The sequence below is a fragment of the Montipora capricornis genome, chromosome 10, assembly GCF_036669925.1.
Source record: "Montipora capricornis isolate CH-2021 chromosome 10, ASM3666992v2, whole genome shotgun sequence".
Lineage (NCBI taxonomy): Eukaryota > Metazoa > Cnidaria > Anthozoa > Scleractinia > Acroporidae > Montipora > Montipora capricornis.
Genome location: NC_090892.1, coordinates 7,486,281 through 7,509,281, shown reverse-complemented (window position 1 = coordinate 7,509,281; position 23,001 = coordinate 7,486,281). Strand labels below are relative to the sequence as shown.

At 40.4% G+C, this 23,001-nt stretch overlaps 2 protein-coding genes across 3 annotated transcripts in view; both read left to right on the top strand.

The window, feature by feature from the left end:
* LOC138022335 (uncharacterized) overlaps positions 1–23,001 on the top strand; it is a 230,625-nt gene that overhangs the window by 201,832 nt on the left and 5,792 nt on the right. The window contains exon 1 of one of the 2 annotated variants that reach the window (XM_068869449.1): positions 14,185–14,301. The exons of the other annotated variant lie outside the window; for it this stretch is intronic. The gene's annotated coding sequence lies outside the window, so the exon portion shown is untranslated. Of the gene's footprint in view, positions 1–14,184; positions 14,302–23,001 lie in introns of those variants that run through there. 2 annotated transcript variants of the gene reach the window in all.
* On the top strand, positions 4,051–8,073 carry LOC138020216 (uncharacterized). The gene is made up of 3 exons (XM_068867233.1): positions 4,051–4,080; positions 4,765–5,555; positions 7,524–8,073. Exons 1-3 carry the CDS (start codon positions 4,051–4,053, stop codon positions 8,071–8,073), a joined length of 1,371 nt encoding a protein of 456 aa, XP_068723334.1.

The window sequence follows — 23,001 nt, the reverse complement described above, 5'->3', positions numbered from 1 at the left end:
TCGGAGCATAGGAGAGTGCGTTCGATATGTTTGTAGGCGTACATGTAGTAGTTGAGGGGGGAGGATGGATGGTTCGTACGATACATAAATATTTTTTGCATATTTGAACGTAAGGTTTGCGTACAGAGAAAAGGTTGTGAAGGCTAGTGATATCGTAAGGTTCTTTCCAAGGGCTTGTAATTGGAGGAGACAGGCTAGAGTGCGTCGGGCAAGTTAATAGAACATTTTGTTTTAGGGCCTGTTCACCCTTCTCTAAGGGGCAAAAGATAGCCCCCCTTTACATGCAAAGTCTTGTCCCAAGGGCTATCGCGATTATTGAATTTGGCGCCGAGGGAAACAACCAGCTCTTTTCGGTAAAATTCATATTCCTGGCTGTTAATATCCTTAAGTTCTTTTCCCGGCTGCTGAGTAGTTTCAGGGCAGAAATCTTCGGGAAAATTCACCGCCATGGATCGGCGCATTGCTGCATATATTGACCACTTCTTAGGATTTTTTTTATTTTTCACGTGGCAAGTCCTCTTCCACATCTTTCCGAGTCGAGCGGCTTTTCCTCGTGCTCTCGTCGACAATTGGTTCATCATCATCTAGGTCTTTCGCGAAATGTCGATGCTTGCCTTTCTCAAAGAAAAAGCATCTGTCCACTTTATCGAGTAGTTTAATACTGTGTCAATCATGGCGGGCGGAAAGATTCCACATCAAATATTTGCTTTCATGTAGACAACGGAAGTGCGTCACGGTGGCCGAATGGTCTAACGCGCTCGCAGTTAATCGTGAATATGAGTTCTAATCGGGGCAGGGAAGTTTGGAAATACTGAAGGGTATAAAAGTAAATTCACCCGATCGGAGCTCAATTCAATATCCGTGGGGTATGCACATTTGTGACTACCAAAAACAACAAAGAAAAGACGCAACACCGATTTTAAGACGTGGTATGCCTTCGGGATTCCACAAAATAAACGCCGAGGGCACACGAATCACCGCGTGGGTTAGCGCGTCGAAGTGAGGCAGAACGTAAGCAAGCGCCTCAGAGCGAGGCAAATGTGTGTCGACACAAATGCGATCTCAAAAAAGCCTCGCTTATTAAATGGAAACAAAACGATTTGGACATTGCTACGTGCTGCTGGAAATATCTTGGCCATTTGTTCAACTTGATCCACACGAACAAATTTGAGGTAACAAATGTTTGTTTTTCTTGCAGATAGGAGAGCTTTTTGTATAGGCAATCGCATGGGGCCGAGTTAAAAATTGGGGATTAATATCACTTGTGTTTTCAGAAGTTGCTGAAATTACGAGGGCAATTTCAGCAACTTCTGAAAACACAAGTGATATTAATTAATTCTTAATTTTACGAGGACCCATTGCATGAGTGGATCAATGTTCACCTGCTGGCCGGTACTGCATGTTACGTGCTACGTTGCATACAGGCGCCTAACGGGACAAGCACGTTGCAGCAAGAAAAAGTTTGTGGAGCAACTACAGAATATAGGGCCACATTTGAAAGAACGAGTCATAAAAGTTGGACCTACTCATTCGTGACATACCCTCTATACATGATTCTTGAAGCCTTTGGTGTCCTTTAACGAACGAGTTAGAATTTATTCAGGGTATTCTGCAGTTAAAATGATGCTTTAGATAGTGGTAATTGCTTCATAAGAATTTTGTTTGCGGGCTGTTCCGCGAAGGCTTGGACCATGTTAATTCTACTATCTTGATAAATCAGCTCCGGGAATTCATTACCTGTCCCTGCTTACGCCATTGGATCGGAACTTTTTCGTTCGGTTAATGACAGTATGTTAAGATTTTCTCTTCATTCTGATACAACCAAGGAGACACGTAAGGATTCCTGTTGGTGGCTGTTGAATGTCAATGCCCTTTACCCAGCTGGGGGGCACTTTTCGTTCGGGGGATTACTAACCCTAACCCTAACAACTTTGGCTTTGTTTAAATCGAAAGAAATGTAAGACCATTGTTTATTTATTTAATTTAAGCCTTACATTAGTTACAGGTTTTCGCCCTTTGCAGTTGGTGGCTGTTCCATGTCATCAGACAAATCTTTCACTACTTTGCTTCAACGGATACGTAATTAAGTGAAGCTACGATCTTCGCAGCTATGAGCGCAATTTTTGCAATTGCGTAGAGAAGCCTGAAAATTTTAGGACTTCAACGAGGTTTGAACCCGTGACCTCGCGATTCCGGTGCGACGCTCTAACCAACTGAGCAAAAATTGCGCTTATAACTGCGAAGATCATAGCTTCACTTGATTTCATATCCGCAGTTCATATATGATTCACTTCATATACCATTTCATCATTAGATACGTAATTATTACGAAATACTTTGCAACTGAACTCCTCTATCAGTTCTCGCGTAGCTGGCGGTTCTTTATGGAGCGCGAGAGATTTCGAGCCTTCTCGCGGCCCCTCGAGTTCTCTTGTGTTCCGCAACAACACAACCGCCAGCCCCCTGCTGTTTTTCATCAATCATTAGCAATTCATAGTATTTAATTGATGTCAGTCAGGACACTGATAAAATCCCGAAGTTCTCTTCTTCTCAGTCCTCTTACTGAACTGCTCAACGTTCCAAAATTCGAGCGCCTTCCTTTCAACAGAAAAAAGGAAGGAATCTTTCTTACTGGAAGTTTTCGGAAAGAACAGAGTAACCCACGCCTTTTTTTTTCCGGTCCTTTTCACGACTAAAGTCGCACTGAGGATCAAGTTCCAAAAGGGTGTTAAGTATGTAAACGATAATACCAAAGTAACAGGCTCTGTATTGAACTAACATCTGATGTTAGGCGACCCATTCTAGAACGAATCAAAGCAAACTCCTTGGAACGACTCAAATTGAGCGCAAGCCAGTTTCCTGACAAAATCAGAGGTAAAAGATGTTATAAAAGCATCTCCCAAAAACGATAATTAACAGGCGAATTACAGGCATTAAAGTAATAGACGAATATGAAAGTTAATTAATCGAGCAATTCGCATATTATTTGAACGTATACAGCATAGGCGAAATGTATTGCTAAAACGTCAAAAGGGGGAAATTTGAAAGAACAAGTCGCAGACCTACACAGAATTCACAAATGGCGTCCAACCTTGGGTCGAGTTAGCGGCCAAAGGTGACATCGAGGCGTTGTAGCGTAAAACGCACCCTGCTTAGCAACTTTTCGCTTTGTGTACAACAAATTCGGATCTGGATCAAAATGTCTTTCCCTTGAATGATGTATTTTTCGACTCTTAAAAAAGCAATAGCAACAAAAAGAAAAACAAGAGCATTTCTTTTATTCCTTCAAACAGATGACCTCTTTTTATACAATGACATAAGCCTAAGCCGGATCGAACGATGTAAGCTTGCTAAAGTTTAAAATTGCCCTTTTTAGAAGTTGAGCTTTAGTTCGTAAACGCTAGGCAGAATCGATCCAACTCTTCAGCTAAAACCGTAGCTCATCGTTTTTTAGATGTAGTTTTCCACACGTCGACGAGAGCCCATGGGTACGAGCCTCAAAACGTATGGATAAGGGCCACAAGCACGGGAGTAGATGAGGTTATTTATAGTTTTAGACTTCCCGCCAAAACTTTGTTGCCTTAGTTGCTAGCGCTCATGCAAACGTGCTGAATAAATGAGTTGCTTCATTGGGTTTGTTTCAATGCTCGTGTTCGGCTTAATGTTGCTGGTTTACCACGCCAAGTTCGGGAATCATCCTCAGATGAGTCGCTAGAAGGGCTCCAACGTCCATCCGAAGACGAAAGTCCGAAACTTTCATTTAAATCGCTCTCCTGTTTACTCGAGCTACAACTGCACGTGTCCGCCGTTATTTAACTTAATTTTGTGCATACTAATGAGAGGTGTATCAATGTTATTCTTAAGCCATTTGATTGGATGAACGTGCCCCCTTTGTGTTTTTTTACGCGCGAAGTTTCGTTCAAAAAATAGCTCGGTCTACTCCTGTGCTGGGGTGCAAACCCAGTGGGAGAGATAGAGAACTTCGATCGTTCATTTTCTCCTTCGATTCCCTCCTCATAAATACTTAATATTTTATCCTGCAACGCCTCGATGTCATGTTTGGCCGCTAACTCGACCCAGGTTGGCCGCTATTTGTGAATTCGGTGTACAAGCTTCATTTTTTATCTTTATGACAGCAGCTTAAGCTCGAACATATGCAGAAGCACAGGTGGTGTGAAACGGACGTAAAAAAAGGCAATGTCATCAGAAAACGGAGTGTTCTCTATTTTATATCGCCTACGTGAGGGTGTAAGCCGGTTGCGACATAAGAAAAGCCCAGGGAATAGGTATTATTGGTGATGTGACCAACAAGTGTTATTAAAGAGCGATTTTTACGGTATGAGTTTTTCGTACAATTTTCGTATGCGACTACTTCACCACGAATCGAGCAAGTCCAATCTCGTTCCCAGTGTGTCTCTTCTTCCCTTCCTCTGGAGCGGAAAGGGAATCAAAGAAGAGATACTCTAGGAGCGAGGTTGAATCGTGTCGTGTAAATCAGACTCAAGAAACCCTTGTGCCACTGAGACGTAATAACCTACTACTACCAAAAACCGTCTAAATCGCCCCTTACGCGAGGTTATATTCGAATACGAGGGATAACTGGGAATACCTCACATTGTGGGCTTGCGAGGAGAAGAGGTAGTTCGTTCTTTAGATGATATAATATAGACATGTTTCTTTCCGTTAGGTTGAGTTTCGATCACCATTGATTTCTCTAGAGGACAAAACACACCTTGTTAAAACTGATATGGAAAAACCACGTAGAGTCTCTTATGCTGGTCTCACCACACGCGGCCAAGAAAAGACTCGCGTCTACGCCCAACTGTTGCGATCATTGGGGGAGGCGCTGGGGGATGTTGCTCTGCTATTGAACTGGGATTGACTGGAAGGTTTAACATTTTGCTTTTGGAAAAAAATCCAGAATTGATGAGAGGAAGCAGTGATATCACACCGGGACGCTTGAGTCTTGGTTTCCACTATGCTGACAAAGATACAGCACTGTACTTTTTGCATGTCACCGTAAAATTCGTCAAACGTTATGGTCACTTTCGGCAAGAGCTGAGTCGAGAGCAGTCTCACCCACTTCGTCGAGGAAGATACTTCATCATGAAAAATTCATTGGTTCCTGCAAAAGAGATCTTAGAAATTTACGAGGCCATAAAGCAAGAATATGCAAAGATAGTGAGAGAAGATCCCAGCTGCGAAGTGTTTGGCCCACCAGAAAACATTTATCGAATTCTTGAGGCTCATGAATTTGAAAAAGATGTGGAAATTACATCCATTGATATGGCCATTGAGACAGCGGAAGAGCTTCTTGATTGGCCAAAGATGAGAAAATTTCTCGTAGATCAAATTGAGCGGAATGAAAACGTCTTCGTGCAGTCATACACCAACGTGGTTACGATTACAGCTCTTAGTGGTAAGGGGTTTGACATAGACGGAATAAATACAAATCATGGTGGTGCAGTGAGGATCGTTGCGGATTTCGTTGTGAATGCATCGTGGTATAACATTTCTAAGTTCAACAGAATGCTTGGTATCTCCTCTGTGTGCAGGTAATCGGATATTTTATGTTGATTGAACATGTTTCATTTGACCAGTTCTTTGCGCATGCAACCGACAGCAAGGAGCCGCAATCTCCTTCTTCTTTTTCTTCTTCTTCTTCTTCTTCTTCTTCTTCTGCCCCGCCTTCGCCTTCGTCTTGCGTCTTCTCCTCCGCCTTCGCCTTCGCCTTCGCCTTCGCCTTCTCCTTCCTCTTCTTTTTTTCACTTTTTCACACAAATAAGAAGATTGCATTTTAACGAATGACTTTTGGATCGAAAAGTTTTCTATTCGGAACTTTGCGAAATGACCAGTAACTGCAAAACGCGGTTAAGATATTCCTTGAAAATGTTTTGGATAACGCTAAACTTCTCTTCCTGCGATGGCTGTTCAGGGGCACCCAACGAATCTGTTCCTCACATTATCTGTTCCCCAGAGGAATCTTGCTGGCTGGCAAAAATACAGGTGTTTCGATGAGCTGGCTGGGAAATTTTGTTATTGATAGAGGTTTTGCCTGGGAATTACTCACTTTTTCTAGCATTTCAACCCTAGCTGGCTGTAGAAAGTCTGAACACTGAGGACGAATAAAAAAAAAAATTAAAATAAAAAAAAAAAGAACCCCTTCCCTCTCCCAGAGAGTAGTCACAAACATACGACGGCTGGTCAGAGTGATTGCGCTTGCGGAAAAAACCTGGTTAGTCCCGGTTTTGTCGCTTTTGTTCGGTCGTTTTGGATCGAGGGATTTGAAAGCGCGCGGAAGTCCTGGCTGGGAAATAAATTTGATCAGCTGGCTGGGAAACCAACCAATTTTATCTAGCTGGCTGGGAAATTTCTTGTGTGTCTTGCTGGGAAAAAAGAACAGATAATGTTTTCCCAGCAACACTGAAAAACACTTGAAAATGCCTTAATAACATTTATTTTCATTAACTGGGGTATAATAATACATTTTACAACAAACTGGTCGTTGGGTGCCCCTGGCTGTTTACACAACAAATTCAAAAGCAAATCAAGAGAGATTTCACTCTGCGAACAGCATTTAAAATAACAATTTACTATTTATTTTATTTCAGTAATTTGGACATAATTCTACGGTGGCCCACTATATTAGTGGCACTGCTGTACAACTTAAAACAAAGCTGTTTCTGCATCAAAACTCGTCTCCAATGTGCAGTTGTTCCTCCTTTTCATACAAATAATAGGCCTAGTAAAAATGGCCTCGTTCTTAGAAATAAGCCACCTGCTTAGAAATGAGCTTCCTCCTTACAAATAAGCCTTCTCCTTAGACATGAGCCCTCTCTGTAAAAAAAATACGCCTTCTCCGCAGAAACAGACCTCCTCCGTTTTGCCCACTGTTCTTTAGGCAATAGAATAAAAGCAGTGGCCTTAGTCTCAAAAACTTTGCTTTCATCTCAGTATTATGTAAGATCTGTTAAATTGACTCTCTTTACTTGGTTTCGTCAGCCATTTTAAATTTTCAAGCGGATTAACGCTTAACGCTGTAAACTCGTTTCCAGACTACGGATCCCCGTTCCCCGTTCTCGCTCTAAGTAACATCCCTTTTTCTGAGGAGAAGCCGTATTTCTACAGAAGAGGCGCATTTCTGCAGAGGAGTCTCATTTCTGCGGAACAGGTGTAGTTCTACGGAAGAGGCTCATTTCTACGGAGGTGACTCATTTCTACGGAACTTTGTTATATGCTGTAAAGTAGTGCGGGCACTAGTGGGCTACCGTAGAATTCCCACGCCTCTCAAAGATTTCTGTAGGCGCCAATTACAACAAATGGCAACTTCGAGATTGCCTCAGTACAGCTGGGAAGACAGTTGTCCATAGCTACGCATCTTGCCTCGGAAAATCGCATTCGGTACGACAGCTTAAACAACAGTACTGAAATATTTTAGGCTCTTAAGTTAATTTAGTCTGTCTATCATCTTTTGAAAATGTAGTCAAAGGGACTTGTTCTAAAAGAATTTTCTTTTCACTTAGAAATAGGTGCAACCGTCTCAAAGCCATAGCTACTGTGCAAATTCCCAAAGAACTTGCTAATGTTCCGTCCATGTTCTTCTGCATGGGTCCATTTTGTATGTTTTGCAACAAAGGTAATGGAGTGGGAATGATAACTTACGCCCCAGAAACCAACATCGCTGTAACAACTTCCTCTGGTGAGCAGGAAACGAAGTTCTCACGTTTTTGTCATGGCCTCGCTGATGAGAAAGAAACGCTTGCCAGAGGGGAACGAATACTCTCCGGTGTGACCAAGTACATTCCTAACATGCAACTTGCCAAGCTGACGAAGGTGTCAATCGGGATAGTGCAGACCTTCATGGATGAGAGCACGCTCGATCCTGGTTTTAAAATTGGAAACCTGGACTTTATTCACAATCCACTGAAGGGAGAAATTGCTAAAAGGAATTACAGTGGGGTTGAGGAGCCGTTTCCAGGCTACGTCATAAATGCATGCATAAAATTAATTTACTGCTTCGATAATGCACATCTTGTCAAAGACATTTTAGCCAAAAACTGTGGATACTCGTGAAGTCAACAAACACAACTAGCAATGTATCTGTTTCTATAAGATTTCCAATCATTAGAACGTTCCATGCCCTTACGTGAAAGAGTTAATTAGCGTTGCGACCTGACCTGGCGGCTCTTGTTCACTTTACTTGTTTAAATTGGTATAGAGAGTCTTTTTTTGTCATTGCTGTCGGTTCTACCCAACGGCTCGAACAACGTCAGATCTTGACAGCAAATTTACCTGTACTAGAATAATTCACAACGTTTTAAGGCAAGGTTACATAGCTTATGTTATCATCTCTGCCGTTAAATGGAAGATTAAGGGCTAGCGACGGAGAGATCGACAAGCACAAAAATAAAAAGTAGAAATGGGACAAGGGTTCATTTACGCCCTCCATTAAATTTCTTATTTATGTATGTGGTCAGAGCTCATTCCCCATATAACACGTTGTCTGGCATTAATTGACGTTTGTTTGGCCGATGATAATTTTGAGAATGTGGACAGGATTTATCTTACAAAATTGCAAAAGCTTCATGTTCCGGCGCCGAAGTAACACTTTCCGGTCGACAGCGCATACCAAGTAAACTAACGCCTTCTTTCGCCTAAGTTTACTCAAATTAACTTTAATTGAGCTTAAATATTCTTTTTCAATGACATAAACGCGGTTGCACAAATAGCATTCCTGAGATTCCCCTCCCTCCTCATAGTCTCCCATCCCCCTCTACCCTAGTCTGTAAGGACGGACAGACGGACGGATGTACGCTCGATCAATCACGTGACAACCAAACGAAAAAGGGTTGAACATGATATATGGGGCTCTCTGGAGCTCTCTGACGGGCTCGTAACATATTATAGCAATTGCAATAATGTGAACTTACATTTCCAGGTGATGTACTTGCTGCAGTTGCCGTCTTTCTTTCTCTTTAACTCTCTCGCAGACTGAATCGGGCTCTTTATTTATCTCCGTCTCCAGGGGAACATTTGCATGGATATGGTCTTATTTTATGTTGCTAAATGTCAGCGTGATTTTTCTGAAATATTCAATGGAACGATAAGATACGTTAACTTTATTTAGAGAGGAAGATGCAATGAACCTTTTTTTATTATCCAAGTGTATTTTTTATTGTACAAAAAGCTTTATGATAAATTTTTCCTACTTTATTTTGTAAAAACATAAAAAAACTGACGCTTACAGTAAGTGATATTTGCATAGCATGCTATAATAGCTCATATTTAATGACGGTTAAGCCAATCAAAACTCTGGAATACTCTAGAATTGCATTATCCAATGATCTAGTTTTTAATAGTAAGATATATATATTTAACAAGGGCGTAGCTAGGGGGAGGGGGGGGGGGTTCTGAGGTGCCCTTGATCCCCCCTCAGGTGGCGAAAACGCCACAATACCCTCTGTTTGACATAGAGTGACCCCAAATATAGAAGACATGATCCCAGCAAAGGTGAGGGGACACCCGCCATCCACAAGAAAGTAAGGAGGGTGGGGAGGGAATTATTGATTTGATTCTGTTCAATCAGCCTCCGCCTAGCTTGCGCAAATGGTGAATGATCCCCAGAAAATCCCGGATGACAGAAATGTCCAAACTGCCACATTGGAAATAATTAACTAAGCATGTCACACTCAGCATAAATCCATTTATTTCCTCTGGGTAATAAATTTCCATTATGCTTCATGCTCCATACAGTCTGACTGATATTGATCCCAAGAAAATCCCGGATGGCAGAAATTCCCAAACTGCAACATGGGGAATAACTCAGAACAAATTCATTTATTTTCTCTTGGCAATAAGCAAAAGTTTGGCACATATGGAGTCCTTCTGGATGTTCTAATTAGGCTTCAGACTCTTAACCAGGAGCATTTTGTAGAATAAGCAATTTGCCCTGGCACCTTAATTTGGTATTCTTTCAAAAGATCTTTACTACCGTGAGCTTGCAGGAGTACCCAGCGGGACCGCTCTGCAAAAATGAAGCCGCTCTGCAAGAAGTAATCGGGCTGGCTGGGACGTTTAGCATATTTTTACGTAACTGGCTGTGAATTCTTAAGTCGTCTTGCTTGCTGGGAATATATATTGAATTGCTGTTCCTGCAATTGTAGCTGGTAAAAAATTCGTTTGTTTTTGTGGCTAGTGCGCATGTGCTAGCCACTTTTGTCATCATGCAACTTTTGCGAAAGTAAATTAGTAACAATAGATATGCTCAGAGCCAATCAGCACTTAAGTTAGGACATCCTCGTTGCCACTTTGTTTCAACGAGAATTACTCTAAAGCGTGTGAAGCAAAGCCGATGGTTGACTCCTGGTGTTCATTGGGAATTTGGTCTCGTGAGAGAGCTGTGGTTGTAACCTAGTAAGTACCTTGCTTCATTTCAGAAAATGAACTGAAATTATTTATCACAGTTGTCACCTGGACTTTCTTAATGGTCTGGTGAAATCTCTTGCCAGGCCAAGGCGATTTTCACGGCAGCTTTTTCGACATGACGCGCTGACAAGACAGCGAAAACGAAAGCACTATAACTGGGAAAACATGAGCCTCGATGGAAGGGCTTTGAGTTCACGTGCAGCTTGTGTCGCGAAGGTAAACGCTTCTTTTTGGGCGGGTATTCTGCAATCGCTCTGAAGCTCGACTTCCGAATCCTCTAAGTTGCATTTGCAGCTGCATTTGCATCACCAAAGAGGTTCAATGATGCGTTTGAAAAGTAATGCCACAAAATAAAACACTGTCTCGTCATTTTACTATGCAAGGTTCGGCTTGCGGCGTATTAAGATTGTTTTTGGGATTCTTGGGGGGTTAATTGGCGAGTTCAATGATTTAAAACTGAATCATTTAACGTATGAATCCGTTTTAAATCATTGAACTCTCCAATTAAACCCCCCAAAAATCCCGAAAATAATCTTCTTATATTAATACCTCACCTTCAGTTCCTTGCGAAACAAATTAAACTTCAGTAGAGAGGTCTTATGTGCCACATGGCACGAAGAAGATGGGTAACAGGTAACAGAGAGGTGATGAAAGGTCACAGCACCACAAAAGGTCAACATCACGAGCAGGCTAGGGAGCAGCGGCGATAGCAAACGTTTCCCGGATTAATTAGTCAGGGGCACCCAACGTCAATTTTTGGAAAATATCTGTTCGGAAGACGATTTGAGATCTAGAATTTTCGGAACATTTGTTGTAAAATTCCTTGCTTGCCTGCCTGACCTAGGATTTTCGAACATCTAAACCATGGTATAATTGCCCATTTTTCACGGATTTTTACACTAAAAAGGCCACCTAGAATTTTCGAGATCCTTTTTTCTGGCTGAGATTTTCGAAAAGGAAAGTTTTGATACCTATAATTTTCGGATCACTAGACTTTCAGCTAGGGAATCCGAACAGATGAAAAATTGTTAGGGAAAAAAAATGCTAATATCTACCGTTTAAATACTAAAATACGTTTAACAATGCTATGTTAAAGTGGTTTTGAACTATATTCTCGTTGGGTTTCCCTGATTAGTCTGCTGAATATCTTACCGCTCTAATCAACTGCAAGACCACTTCACAAGAAACATCGCGGTGAACTAGCCATCGTAGTTCACCGTCGTCTGAACTGAACGTTCGCGGAATGTGGAAAGTGTATTAAAGAATGCGTACTAAATCAAGAGAGATTCTTTCCGTGGCAACACGTGCCGCTTTGCTGAAAGATTTTTTAGTTTCGCCGTAAAAACGCTCCATAAGGTACCCAATTGTTGATCGATAATTATTTCGAAGTTTTATAATAACCGAGAATCTGTTTCGCGGTAGCTCCTCGCTGATTACGTACAAGTCAAAAAATACATATGCAGTGCATGTTATAACTTATATCAAGGACGTGACGCAAGTTCTCTTAACAAAAAAAATACTTTGAAGGAAATTGGGTAGTCTCTCATATACCGGGCTCCGAAATAGTGAAACATTAACAGCTAATAACCTCAAACAACAAATACTAGGTACACAGGGACAGAACGTGTCTTACACAGGGTACAGAGGATCGATAACCACTACGGGGTCAGGGGGAACTCAGGGACGGGGAAAGCGGGTATAGAGGAACAGAAACAATACCCTGGATTCCAGAGGTTACTCGCTCTTTTGTCGCTCTTTTCATCACTTATGTCCAGAAACGCGCCTAATTAGATGTACGCCCAATTTTAACGTCCAAAACGAAGTGTCCCTTTAAGTCTAAGCAATTGCTACCTATTTTCAACAACAAGGTTAGTATAAAGGTTAGCGTTCTTTTTAGCTTTGGGTAAATGCAGCAGTTAATCTTTACTTAAAGAACAGCATTTGGGGGACACTTTGTGACGTTTTTTTGTCTGTATTCCGAGACATGAATGATGTTGAAGTTGGAACCGAGTGCATCTAATTATGTGCATTTCTGGACATATCTGTTTTTCATAGCGAAAAAATAACCTCTGGAATCCAGGGTACAGAAACAAAAGCCAGAGCCTCAATAACCTTTAAATCTGCGACGTTCGGGACTCCACTTCAGTCAACAATGGCACATTGTTTACTTTCTCTCTGTCGCCTTTTTACACACTAAAAACACAATTCAAAGGGGCAAAAATGAATAAAAAAGGTCAAACGCGTTGAAAAGAAACTAGTTTTGCAAACGCCTTGGTTAAATTTTCAAACGCGTGGACTCTTCGTTCTCAACGCGTTGTCAACGCGTTGCTGGTTCGCTTATCTTTGAGCGGTACTGTAAGATTTGGTAACACATTATAAACTGTTGTATGTCAATTATGTACAAAGAAAATTACAGGTCTAAATTAACATAAATACAAAAGAATGTAAAACTAGTCACCATTTATGAAAGTGGTCTATGCACTAGCCACATGTACCTTTTTTTTGCCCCAAGCTGTCCGTTCGTTTGACATAAACAAGAGTCCAAGATGTATTTGTAGTGTCACGTGTAATAGGGGAATAATTCTCCTAAGAGGCGCCGACAGCTCTGCTAACGGACGCTAATTTTTCCAATTCCCAATGGTGTCCGCTTGCGAGAGAGTTAACTGTGATTGTGTTTTCACTAGGCCGATTAACTAGCTGAACATTCTTTCTAGGTGTTTGTTTCCAGACCGACATTTAGTTAAACTTGAAATCTGTTTTCACTGTGAAATTTAACCCGAAATTCTAGCCGCTTACTCAGCAGATTCAAATTACAACAGCGCGCAAGTTTGAAAAAATGGCCAATTGGGACATCAGTTTCGGTTAACAGATCCTTCGGTCGGACTGTTCTAGCTGCTTTCGCCAGTACTTGGGGAAGATGCGGGTGAAGATGCTGAAGATGGCATAAATTGTAGAGCATTTGTGCTCAAAAGCGGGTATTGCGGGTTCTGCATGCCGCCACCGTGAAATAAGTAAGGTCCCGGCCGAGGAACTGAGGGATCTAATGAGGCCGGAAGAATTGTAAATCGGAACGGGAAAGTATTACGAGTGAATTCGTCTGCCATTTCAAAAGCACTGTTTGCAAAGTGAACCACGAGGTTAGCGCCAGCGTCTGGAAAATATTTGCCAGCTCACGATTTGGCTGGCATCTGTCACTACCGGCAATGTGATTGGCTGCGGCATTTACCAGGACAAGTTATACCATCTCGCGAGGTAGTATGACTTTGCGGGAATTTCCGGTCATAAAGGCGAGATAATACCTTCTTTTTTCTTGTGAAAACAGCTTGCACTTTTAACTCGCTAAACTTAGGACGAACTGTTTTCACTAAACTTTCGGACTTTTCCGACTTTAACTAGTCAAACTTGTCCCAGTGAAAACACAACCTGTATGATAGACACTCAGTCCCTTTTTGATGGATAAAATAAATAAAATTTCATTGCCCAGTGTCAATTATTACATGTGGGGTGTCCGCTCAAGAGAAAGCGTAAACATAAGAAAAATTCAATTTTAATTTTCAAAAGTGTCCGCGTCCCTTTGCGAGAGAGTTTCCCCTTACGGGAATATGCAAATACAGAGTTTGACTGGAAGGTAAAATGGGGAATAGAAAACAGTGTCTGTAAGTAGAGCTATCCGCTTACAAGAGTGTCCGTTAGCGGAGAGTTGACTGTATCTTCGAAATTAACATTGTCAAGGTATAGCTCATGCTGTGAGTTTCTGATAGTACAGAACTTTGAAGTCCTAAATTCAAGACCGCGGTTTCGATTGACCACTGCAAGAGCGTTTGCCCACTAGCGTGATTGAAGTCTCTTTCAAGAAATCTGTGGCAGCTGCAAGAGGTAAGCAAACATAATATCCGTTCTCCGGTTTCCCGGCATAAACGGTGAGAGATCCGCAACATTATGTTAAACCTTATCCAAAAAATTCTGGAGGTAACCGTTTTAATCATAAAGTGCAGGTTCTGACATTAGAATGATCTATATTATAAAATTGCTCTAGTTAGAAGAGCTCTATATAGTGCGTGATAAATATGAAATATAAAATGCTCTGACATTAGAAAGTTCTATAGCATTCTAGAACCGCTCTAGGTCTTGACATAAGAAAGTTCTATAGCATTCTCAGTAGAACTGCTCTAGTTAGAAGAGCTCTATAAAGTGCTTGATTAAATAGAAATTAAAATGGTCTAATTATAAGTCTATAGCATTCTAGAACCACTGTAGTTTAAGCTTTATAGCATTCTAGAGTTCGACAATTTTATATTTTACCCTCTCTGGGCTCTCAGGCTGGAATGTCTAGAGTTCTGGAATAGCTATGTTCTCTAAGTGAGTTCTAGAACGTCTAAACTGCACACTAGGTTCGGTTCTAGAAATCTAAATTCTAGAGTTCGACAATTGTTATATGTTACCCTCTGTGCGCTCTACAATGTCTAGAATGTCTAGAGTTCCGCTAGAATAGCCATGCTCTCTAAGTGAGTTCTAGAACGTGTAAACTGCACACTAGGGACCACTAGGTTTGGTTGGTTTTACTGCTTACCTATAATTCTAAATACAAATACCTTATCCCTAAGCACTGATCTTGTAACATTTTAGCTTTCAATTTACAGTTTAGTTAACTACACTTTTTACGAGATTGAGTAAGCCTAAGCGTTGGTTTCAGTGTTTAGCTTTCAATTTACGGTTCGGTTAACTACACGTTTTAGCACTCATTTACTGATAACTACCTCGATTAATATTCTATAACTTTAATATTCTAGAACTTTAGAATTGACTTTTAGCGAATTCAGAACCCCCGTAAGGATTGTTTGATATCCTAGAACTTAGGAATTTTAGAGATTTTAGAACACCCAAAAGGACTTTACCTATTTTGGAGCTTCAAAAATTTTAGACTCACAACATGGACCATGGATATTCTAGAACTTTAAAGATTTTAGAGATTTTAAAACCCACGAAAACGATCATTTCATGTGGTAGAACCCTAGAACGTTTAGAGATTTTAGAACCCCCAGACGGAAATTTTAGCGATTACAGAACTTTAGAATATTAGGAACAATGATGCGGCACATTGAGAATTAGTCTTTCATTCAAAGATCGATCAAGTGGCATAAGATTAGTGTTACAGTAAGATAATCAAGCCATCAGTTGTGAATCGGCAATGTGTTGTTTATTATTGCCAACGAATCAGCCGAGCCAGGACGCGAGGCTGACGAGGGGGCAGCCCTAATAGGGCCGAAGCGCGAGAGTGTTGTGTATTCAAAAAAATTCGACCGCTCTAGAGAAAATGTAGTGAAAGATAAAGTAAGGGAACAAAGGCTGCTTTATCATTTGACTTCAAGAACCAATGAAGGCGCATGTTTTAATGTGTGATGTCATTAGACAAACTGGCAGGGCGCGACATCGTTCACGAGGATTTAATTGCCGGCTTTCACTGTCACACCATCATCAAAACCATTAAGCAAGTTAAGTCAAGAATCAAAGAGATAAAAAAAGATGAATATTCAAACAGTCTCACAAAGGTTCAGGTCTGTGCGATGTTTCGTGCGGGAGATATTCGAAGGAATGTTTTACTCAAATTTATAAGGTTTTGTATGGAGACGCCATGTTTGTGTCCCTCTCTGGGGCACAAATATGGCGGCCGGAAGCTGACAAAAACATATGTCATCGAGTTTTGCTATAAAAAGCCAGTAGTCGTCTTCTGAGAGCTCATAAATATCTATGTGAGTACTTTTTCTCATACAAGGACTGTTCAGATTGCAAAATCTCAGCGGACAAGTCACTTTTTTAACTTACGTGATAGCATTCGCGACCGCAATTTTGACATCGTGTCACGCAAAAACTTAGAAATTCAACCTTGCCTTATCACAAGACGATAAACCCCACCAAACTGAAAATTTGTGAAAAGACAAGTCTTCAGCTGTTCTAATAACTAACTAAACTAAAACCTGAAAAGGATTGATGATTCCTTATTTTTTAGTTTTGATGACGTCACACGAAAACCAAGGATACGAGTGATACAGAGGTTTTTTTTGCGCTGTTTCCGGTGTCGGTCATGTCTCTATTGTGTGTCGGTCGCGCTGTCGGCCTTCGACCGCCCAATTTCCGTCTGCCGCGCGCAAGAAAAACCTCTGGTACCCAGGGTATACGAATGAGTGAAAAACACATTTTTTTTCCATTTCTCTGACCATTGTGTTGTGTCCACTTGCTTTGAGGGTTCTTTAACAATTATTTTCGAACCAATTATTTTTGAATATCCAGACGGACTCTAGCATACGTGCCAAACTTTTTGTTTAATTTTCATTGTTCCTTCCTTTCACAATACAGGCTTCTTATCTACTATTGTTCTATTAGTATTTATAGATTGCAATTTTCAAACTACTTTGACTTGAACGTTTAGCTAGCGTCGTCTTTTCTTAACAAAGTTTTTACCACTTTTTAGTATGCACGTGTTTAGTTATATTTTACCGCAGTTTTTTGTAGTTAAACGTTTCCCAAAATCACTAAGGATCGTATCTAAATGGTCGAAAAAGAACTATTGAAATTAATCTTGAGGTATCTGACGCTGATACGACCTTGTGTGGAGTACCGAAGACTCAGTACTTGGGCCTTTCTTCTTTAATTTATATCAACGATCTTCAGAAGTCATCTCCACTATTTACCTTGGAAAATAACTTGGATAAACTTGAATCAGCTGTTAAAGGGGTATCTTCACGGTTTTGCGCATGTCCAAGCTTTAGCGCTATAAGTAGTAAAATTTGCGGTGCTTACTGAACCAGATGATGTTCATTAAAGACCCTTTATCACTTACCGTGATGCACCGCGGCAAACAACCGAATCGTGGACCACGAAACCGCCATTATACGCGAATTATTGATTGGAAAGAAAATCCGTGTCCATCGTGTTGATTATTGTTGGTTCTACGTCGTGTTTAAGTGTTTCCAAACTCTACAATTCTCTTCTGATAAGTTGACATTTCCTTGGATAATAGTGATCGAGTAATGCCGCGACCGAGCGGAAAAAAGAATTGGTCAAGGTTTGGTTGCGAGAATCAGTCTTCTCTCTGTGGACAAGCAGTAAGCACCTTACAGGATACGGCAGCAATACTCACAGAGAGTTAGCGGAGTTTCTTCTTTATCGTGAAACCTCCTTTTCGGCTCCGCAGGATGGCATTTCCAAGAAGAGGCGACGTGATGCACTGCAGTCGCCTTCAAATTTCAGGGACCAAGAAGTTCCGCCATCGTCTAGCCACTTATCTAGTACATCTCATTGCGTGAATGGGCAAATTATTTTGTGTCCTCGCACGGCTCGCTTCGCGACAGTGATTTAAACAAATAACAGACTTCAATAACTGTACATTTAATGTCTTTGTTGCTGAGAAAATATTCGAAGTTTGTTCTGGCTTTGACAAAGTAGTAAAGAATTCTTTACACGCAATTGAACAATGTCCGTTAGATCAATTACTCGAAACAGATTCCGCTGCGAGTGATGGTCAAATTACTTTAGTAAATAAAATCTACACACAAACCTGCCCGTTTCACCATGACTGTTCGTTTCAGATTTGAAAGCATAATTTGATCCGGTCAATGATAAAATCGATACCTTTCTGAATCATAGAATCGAAATGACTAACAAGTTGGCAATTTTTGAAGATCATCAACGCAATACCGTACATCAATTACTTTGATCGCTTGAACTAGGAAGTTTTGCTCTGACAATGTCTAGAAGATAAACACTGTTTTGTTTTCGGTAAGTCAGTTTCTCAAAGAATGACTCCGCTACGACCGTTGATCAAATTAAGTTAGTAAATAAAATCAGCACAAACCTGCCCGTTTCACCGTGACTGTTCGGTTGAGTGTGAAAGCATAATTTGATAATTTGATTCAGTCAATGATAAAATCCACATCTTCTCAATCGAAGTGACCAACAAGTTGGTATTTTTGAACATCATCAACGCAATATGACATCAATTAGTTGGATCGCTTGAACTGGATCGTTCTTGCTTTGGCGACATCTGGAAAAGAAACCTGTTTTGTTTTCGGTACATCAGTTTCTCAAAGAAGACTCCGCTGCGATTGTTGAGCGAATCGAGTCGAGTTCAGTAAATAAAATGTACACACAAACCTTCCCGTTTCACACTGACTGTTTTTGTTCAGTTTTTCCAAAAATTTCTCCTCTCAAGATAAAATTGAAACCCTCTGAAAAGAGCAAAAAATGTGGATCGCAAAAGCGGGTAGTGGGTGACTGCTTTGCATTTCATAATAAACAAATCGTGGTGCATCATGGTAAGTGATATGGGTCTTTAATCAAAGAAAATACTAGAGCATTTACACTGAATTACTGAGACCCAAATTTGGTGGAGAATAAATACTGCGGGTTTACCCAAAAAATATCAAATTTGGTCTTGACCAAACTTTAAACACCAAAGAAATACCAAGTGAGCTTTCGCGCAAAAACATATCTTCACACGTAACGGTAACAAAGATCACTTTTGCTATGGTTACATATGAAAATCGCGCCTTTCAATGTCTTTCGTGAATGATTTAGTATTTCATTGGTGTCAATATAATAACTTAAAATAGAATATTACATGACCACTTGGAAATACGAAATTTATCTTCTCGAGTGAGCGCAGCGAACGAGTGAAATATTTTTCAACACTCGAAGAGAAATTTCTTATCTCCGCGCGGCCATGTAAAATCCTCTATTTTCTTACACACGAGTTATCTACTCGCATGCAGTAGATTTATAACACAAAGGAAATGATTGCAAAAGTAATTCCAACGAGTAATTCCATTTCTATAGCATTGTTTCCGATTTCTGCATCACTGCTTTCGATTGCTTTATTAGGAGCTGACGTTAGAGTTTGCCCATGTGCAGAAACGTAAAACTCTCCCTTAAACTTGAATAATCACGGGATTGAGCACAGAGTTACATGCGGTTGCTATCTCCAGGAGGGTCTCAATAGGGGGTTCCATTTAACGGTTGACGGTTAAAAATAAGCCGCTTTGACGGCATTTGATGGTTGACGGTTATTTTTCTTGAATTACGTTTATAACACGAAATTAAAGGGCAAATTTGGCTGTAATCGTAAATAAAACGATATCAGTTTGCCCAGCCACATTTTAATAATCCAATTAGTCCTATAATAATTTGCATTAAAAATGAGGTTTTTGGTCGTCTACTATATGTGTACCAGTGATTAGCGTAATTACGTCACCTTTATTACCGCTGGACCTTATTAAACGGCTGCTTCACCAAGTGGTATTTCTTGAAAGAAAACTATTTCCTGTTTAACGGGGAAAAGACCTTAAGCAAAAACCTAAAAATCGAGCTTTACCCACTTTTTCACCTGATTTTACATACAATAGGCAGATTTAGTCGTTTTAGGCTGAAAAGGAGATTTTTCAGCAAAAAATCTTGTTACTTTCTTAAAACGCAGGGAACCGCTATTGGTAAAAAAATGTCAGTATCTTTTGCCAACATGAAGACCACCCCTCCCCCCAAAATCAGTGATGGGAAAATGGCACGTTTTGGCCTTCACACAGCTTCTTTCTTGATTTAAGGGGAAGGGGGCATTTTTGTTCCATTTTATCCTGTCCAAGATTGTAGCAAATAGCTATCATCCGACTATAAATTGAAAGATTACATTTCAGATAAAGAAAAATAACATTCTTAGATACATGCGCAGTCAAGGGCGATAGATTTGAAAGACACTCTACTCTAAGCGACTTGATGTGCGCACGCAGTTTAACTTTTCCAGTTAATCTCAACCCCGGAGCTCTTCTCTTGACTGAGGGGGAGAAGAGCTCTAGGGAGCCCTGAAACAAAGTGTCTTCTCATTGGTTTTCGTGAAAAACAATCAAAAGCGCCTTTAATTATTGGTACATTCTGTTCCTTTGTTGGGACCTTTGTTGGTACATTCATGGTAGCACGAGGAGTGAAGAGGCGACGGAAGGGTCAAATAGCAATTTTGGCTATGAGAACCCTACGGCGCATGTTCTCCTGCATGGAGTTTCCCAGAGCCTTGGGTCGACCGGAGGCTCTTGTGAAGAGAATGGTGCAAGCACATCACCTCCTCTCACCCTCCGGGTGTTGGGAAAGGCTTCATCAAACGCGAAGCCCAAATTTGAAGAAGACATCGCACAATGCAAACATAGATTACACTACAGAGGTTAACCAGATAACCTTGTAAACATGTTCATATCTGAGGAAAGCAAAAACATTTTGCTGTTTGTTACATAATATCGCCCATCAGTGCCTAATCTCAATCTGATTTTAACCACCAACTGGCGGCTTCTACAAAACCAGCCCTTGCTGAGAAAATCTTTAAAAATTCTCTCCGTATTTCGAATAGAAAAGGGAGATCTTTGGAAGATGTGCCCGTTAGAGCAAAACTCTGAATGTCTTTCACTTTCGTATCTTTGTGACCGATAGTTGACGCCTTGGACTATCCGCAGGATGATGCGACGTTTTAATGACACCGGAATGTTTTAAAGACTGAAGTCAATTCTGTCTCTATAACCGGTTTTTCCGGTTTTTCATCACCGTGTGATGATTTGCTCCTTGGCAATCACTAGAAAATTAATTAGTCTCTAGAATATTCCATTTTGTCCGACATCCATCATCGGAGATTTGATTTGGATTAGTAGGGAACATTCAGGGACAGTTTCAAGAAAATCGTTCGACAATTTTTTTTTCCGTTAAATATTTAAACGCAAAATTTTGAGTTCAGAACTCGAAATTTGGAGTTCATCAAGGTACGGATCGTAATTCGGAATGCTACTCACTTGATTTATGTGCTAAGGAGCAGGCCGAGTATTTTGCCGCTACTAGCTGTCATTTCATAACATTTTCGTTGTGTTTGATGACCTACATCAGCATTTGTCTTTTAAATTACAAGAGCTTGGCCTTTCTTAGTGCTGTTTTGGTGACCTCGGATATGTGATGAAGCGTGTCATGGCTCATGTTCACGACGGAACCCTTTTCTTCTGGTAAAGAAAACTACTAGACGCGGTTAAACTTTATTGGCTCTTCCACGTAAGATCTTTTGAATTGACTTAATTGTTGCTATGGATATTAATCCAAATGATTGACCTTGGCCCAATTAGTTCTAAAAAGTACTCTGGTATTTTTTTCGATTTTGCAATCTTTTTCAGCGCGTAATATGAATTCAATTGCCAGATTAGCATAACTTAACATAATTTGTCTGTTAAAGTCAATAGACCTTATTCACGATGGCCGCCATGTTGGATTTGCTATTATCATGAAAATTAGCTACACACTTCTGAGGGGGCAAACAACACAAGTTCGAGAGGTTACAACGAACGTTTTAGCCACACAGATGATTTGTTTCACGTTCATTGAATGTTTATCACCTAAGCAGTAAAATGGAATGACTACACAAGTTACTTCGATGATTTTTAGTGAAAAATGAGCAGATAACAAAGTAGAAAGTCAAACTGTCAAAAGCAATATAAAGATTTAAAATTGTTATAAAAGGTACTTAATTCTAAATACTAAAATACACTTTTAGCAATGCTATTTCAATATTTCGACGAGCCGATTTTCCACAATTTACCTTTTTTCCAATGTTTGCCCCCCAGCATAACACATGGCTAATTTGCATGACAATTTGAAAACCAACATGGCGGCTATCGTGAATAAGGCCTATTCTGTAGCTTATTTCCGAGTTCATGCCTACCTCTAAAGCGAGTCTAAGTGCGAAGTTTTTGTCATGAAAATTATTGTCAACTGTAGAACTAATTACCATCGCAAAAACGTCGCACTTACACTCTCTTTGAAGAGATGGCAGACATGAACTCGGAAATGGCCTATTCTGAGCATTGCGAGGAATCTGTAGACTAAACATTATTTAACATAACAATGACCTAATGCAGTGGGAGTAAAGTGTAACTGTTACACCGACATAGAGTGAGTTGGGATCATCCATAGTGAGCTGTGGCTAATCGAGTGGATAATCCCACTAAAATACAGAAAAACATAAATCTATCTTTATATAAAAAGTACTTCTTGATTGTCTAGCAAAATTAATCACTGAATTACTCCAGGAATGAACTACTTCGTGAGAAGTCAGCATTTACCATTTCTCTTGAATGTTTGGGTTATACTTCTTTGTATACTTCTATGTATAATTCTATGAAATAAATGTACAGAGCGACTTTCATATGACCTTGAAAAAGAACATAAACAAAGATGCAAAACATTGGCTTAGCGAACGCGGATGCAAACAATGTCATCTCCACATGGAACTTTCTGGAAAGTTTCGCTTTGACGTTATTTGAAATGCAGTAATTTGGTGGAGCAATCGAACTGTTTTCTGGCCATTTAGGAGTTTCCTTCGCGGGAATAAGGAGAAGCTTTGTTGTTGGCCCCAACTTGGTGCACACGTGTACCATTCTTTAGGATTCGTAGAAGACCACCATTTTCATCGATCGCCTTGAAATCTGGCTTGTTTACTGGGCCGGGGGAGAAAACGCCCCAGTTTCCCTGAAAATCTCGTGTTTGCCAAACATTGGTTCGTCAAAC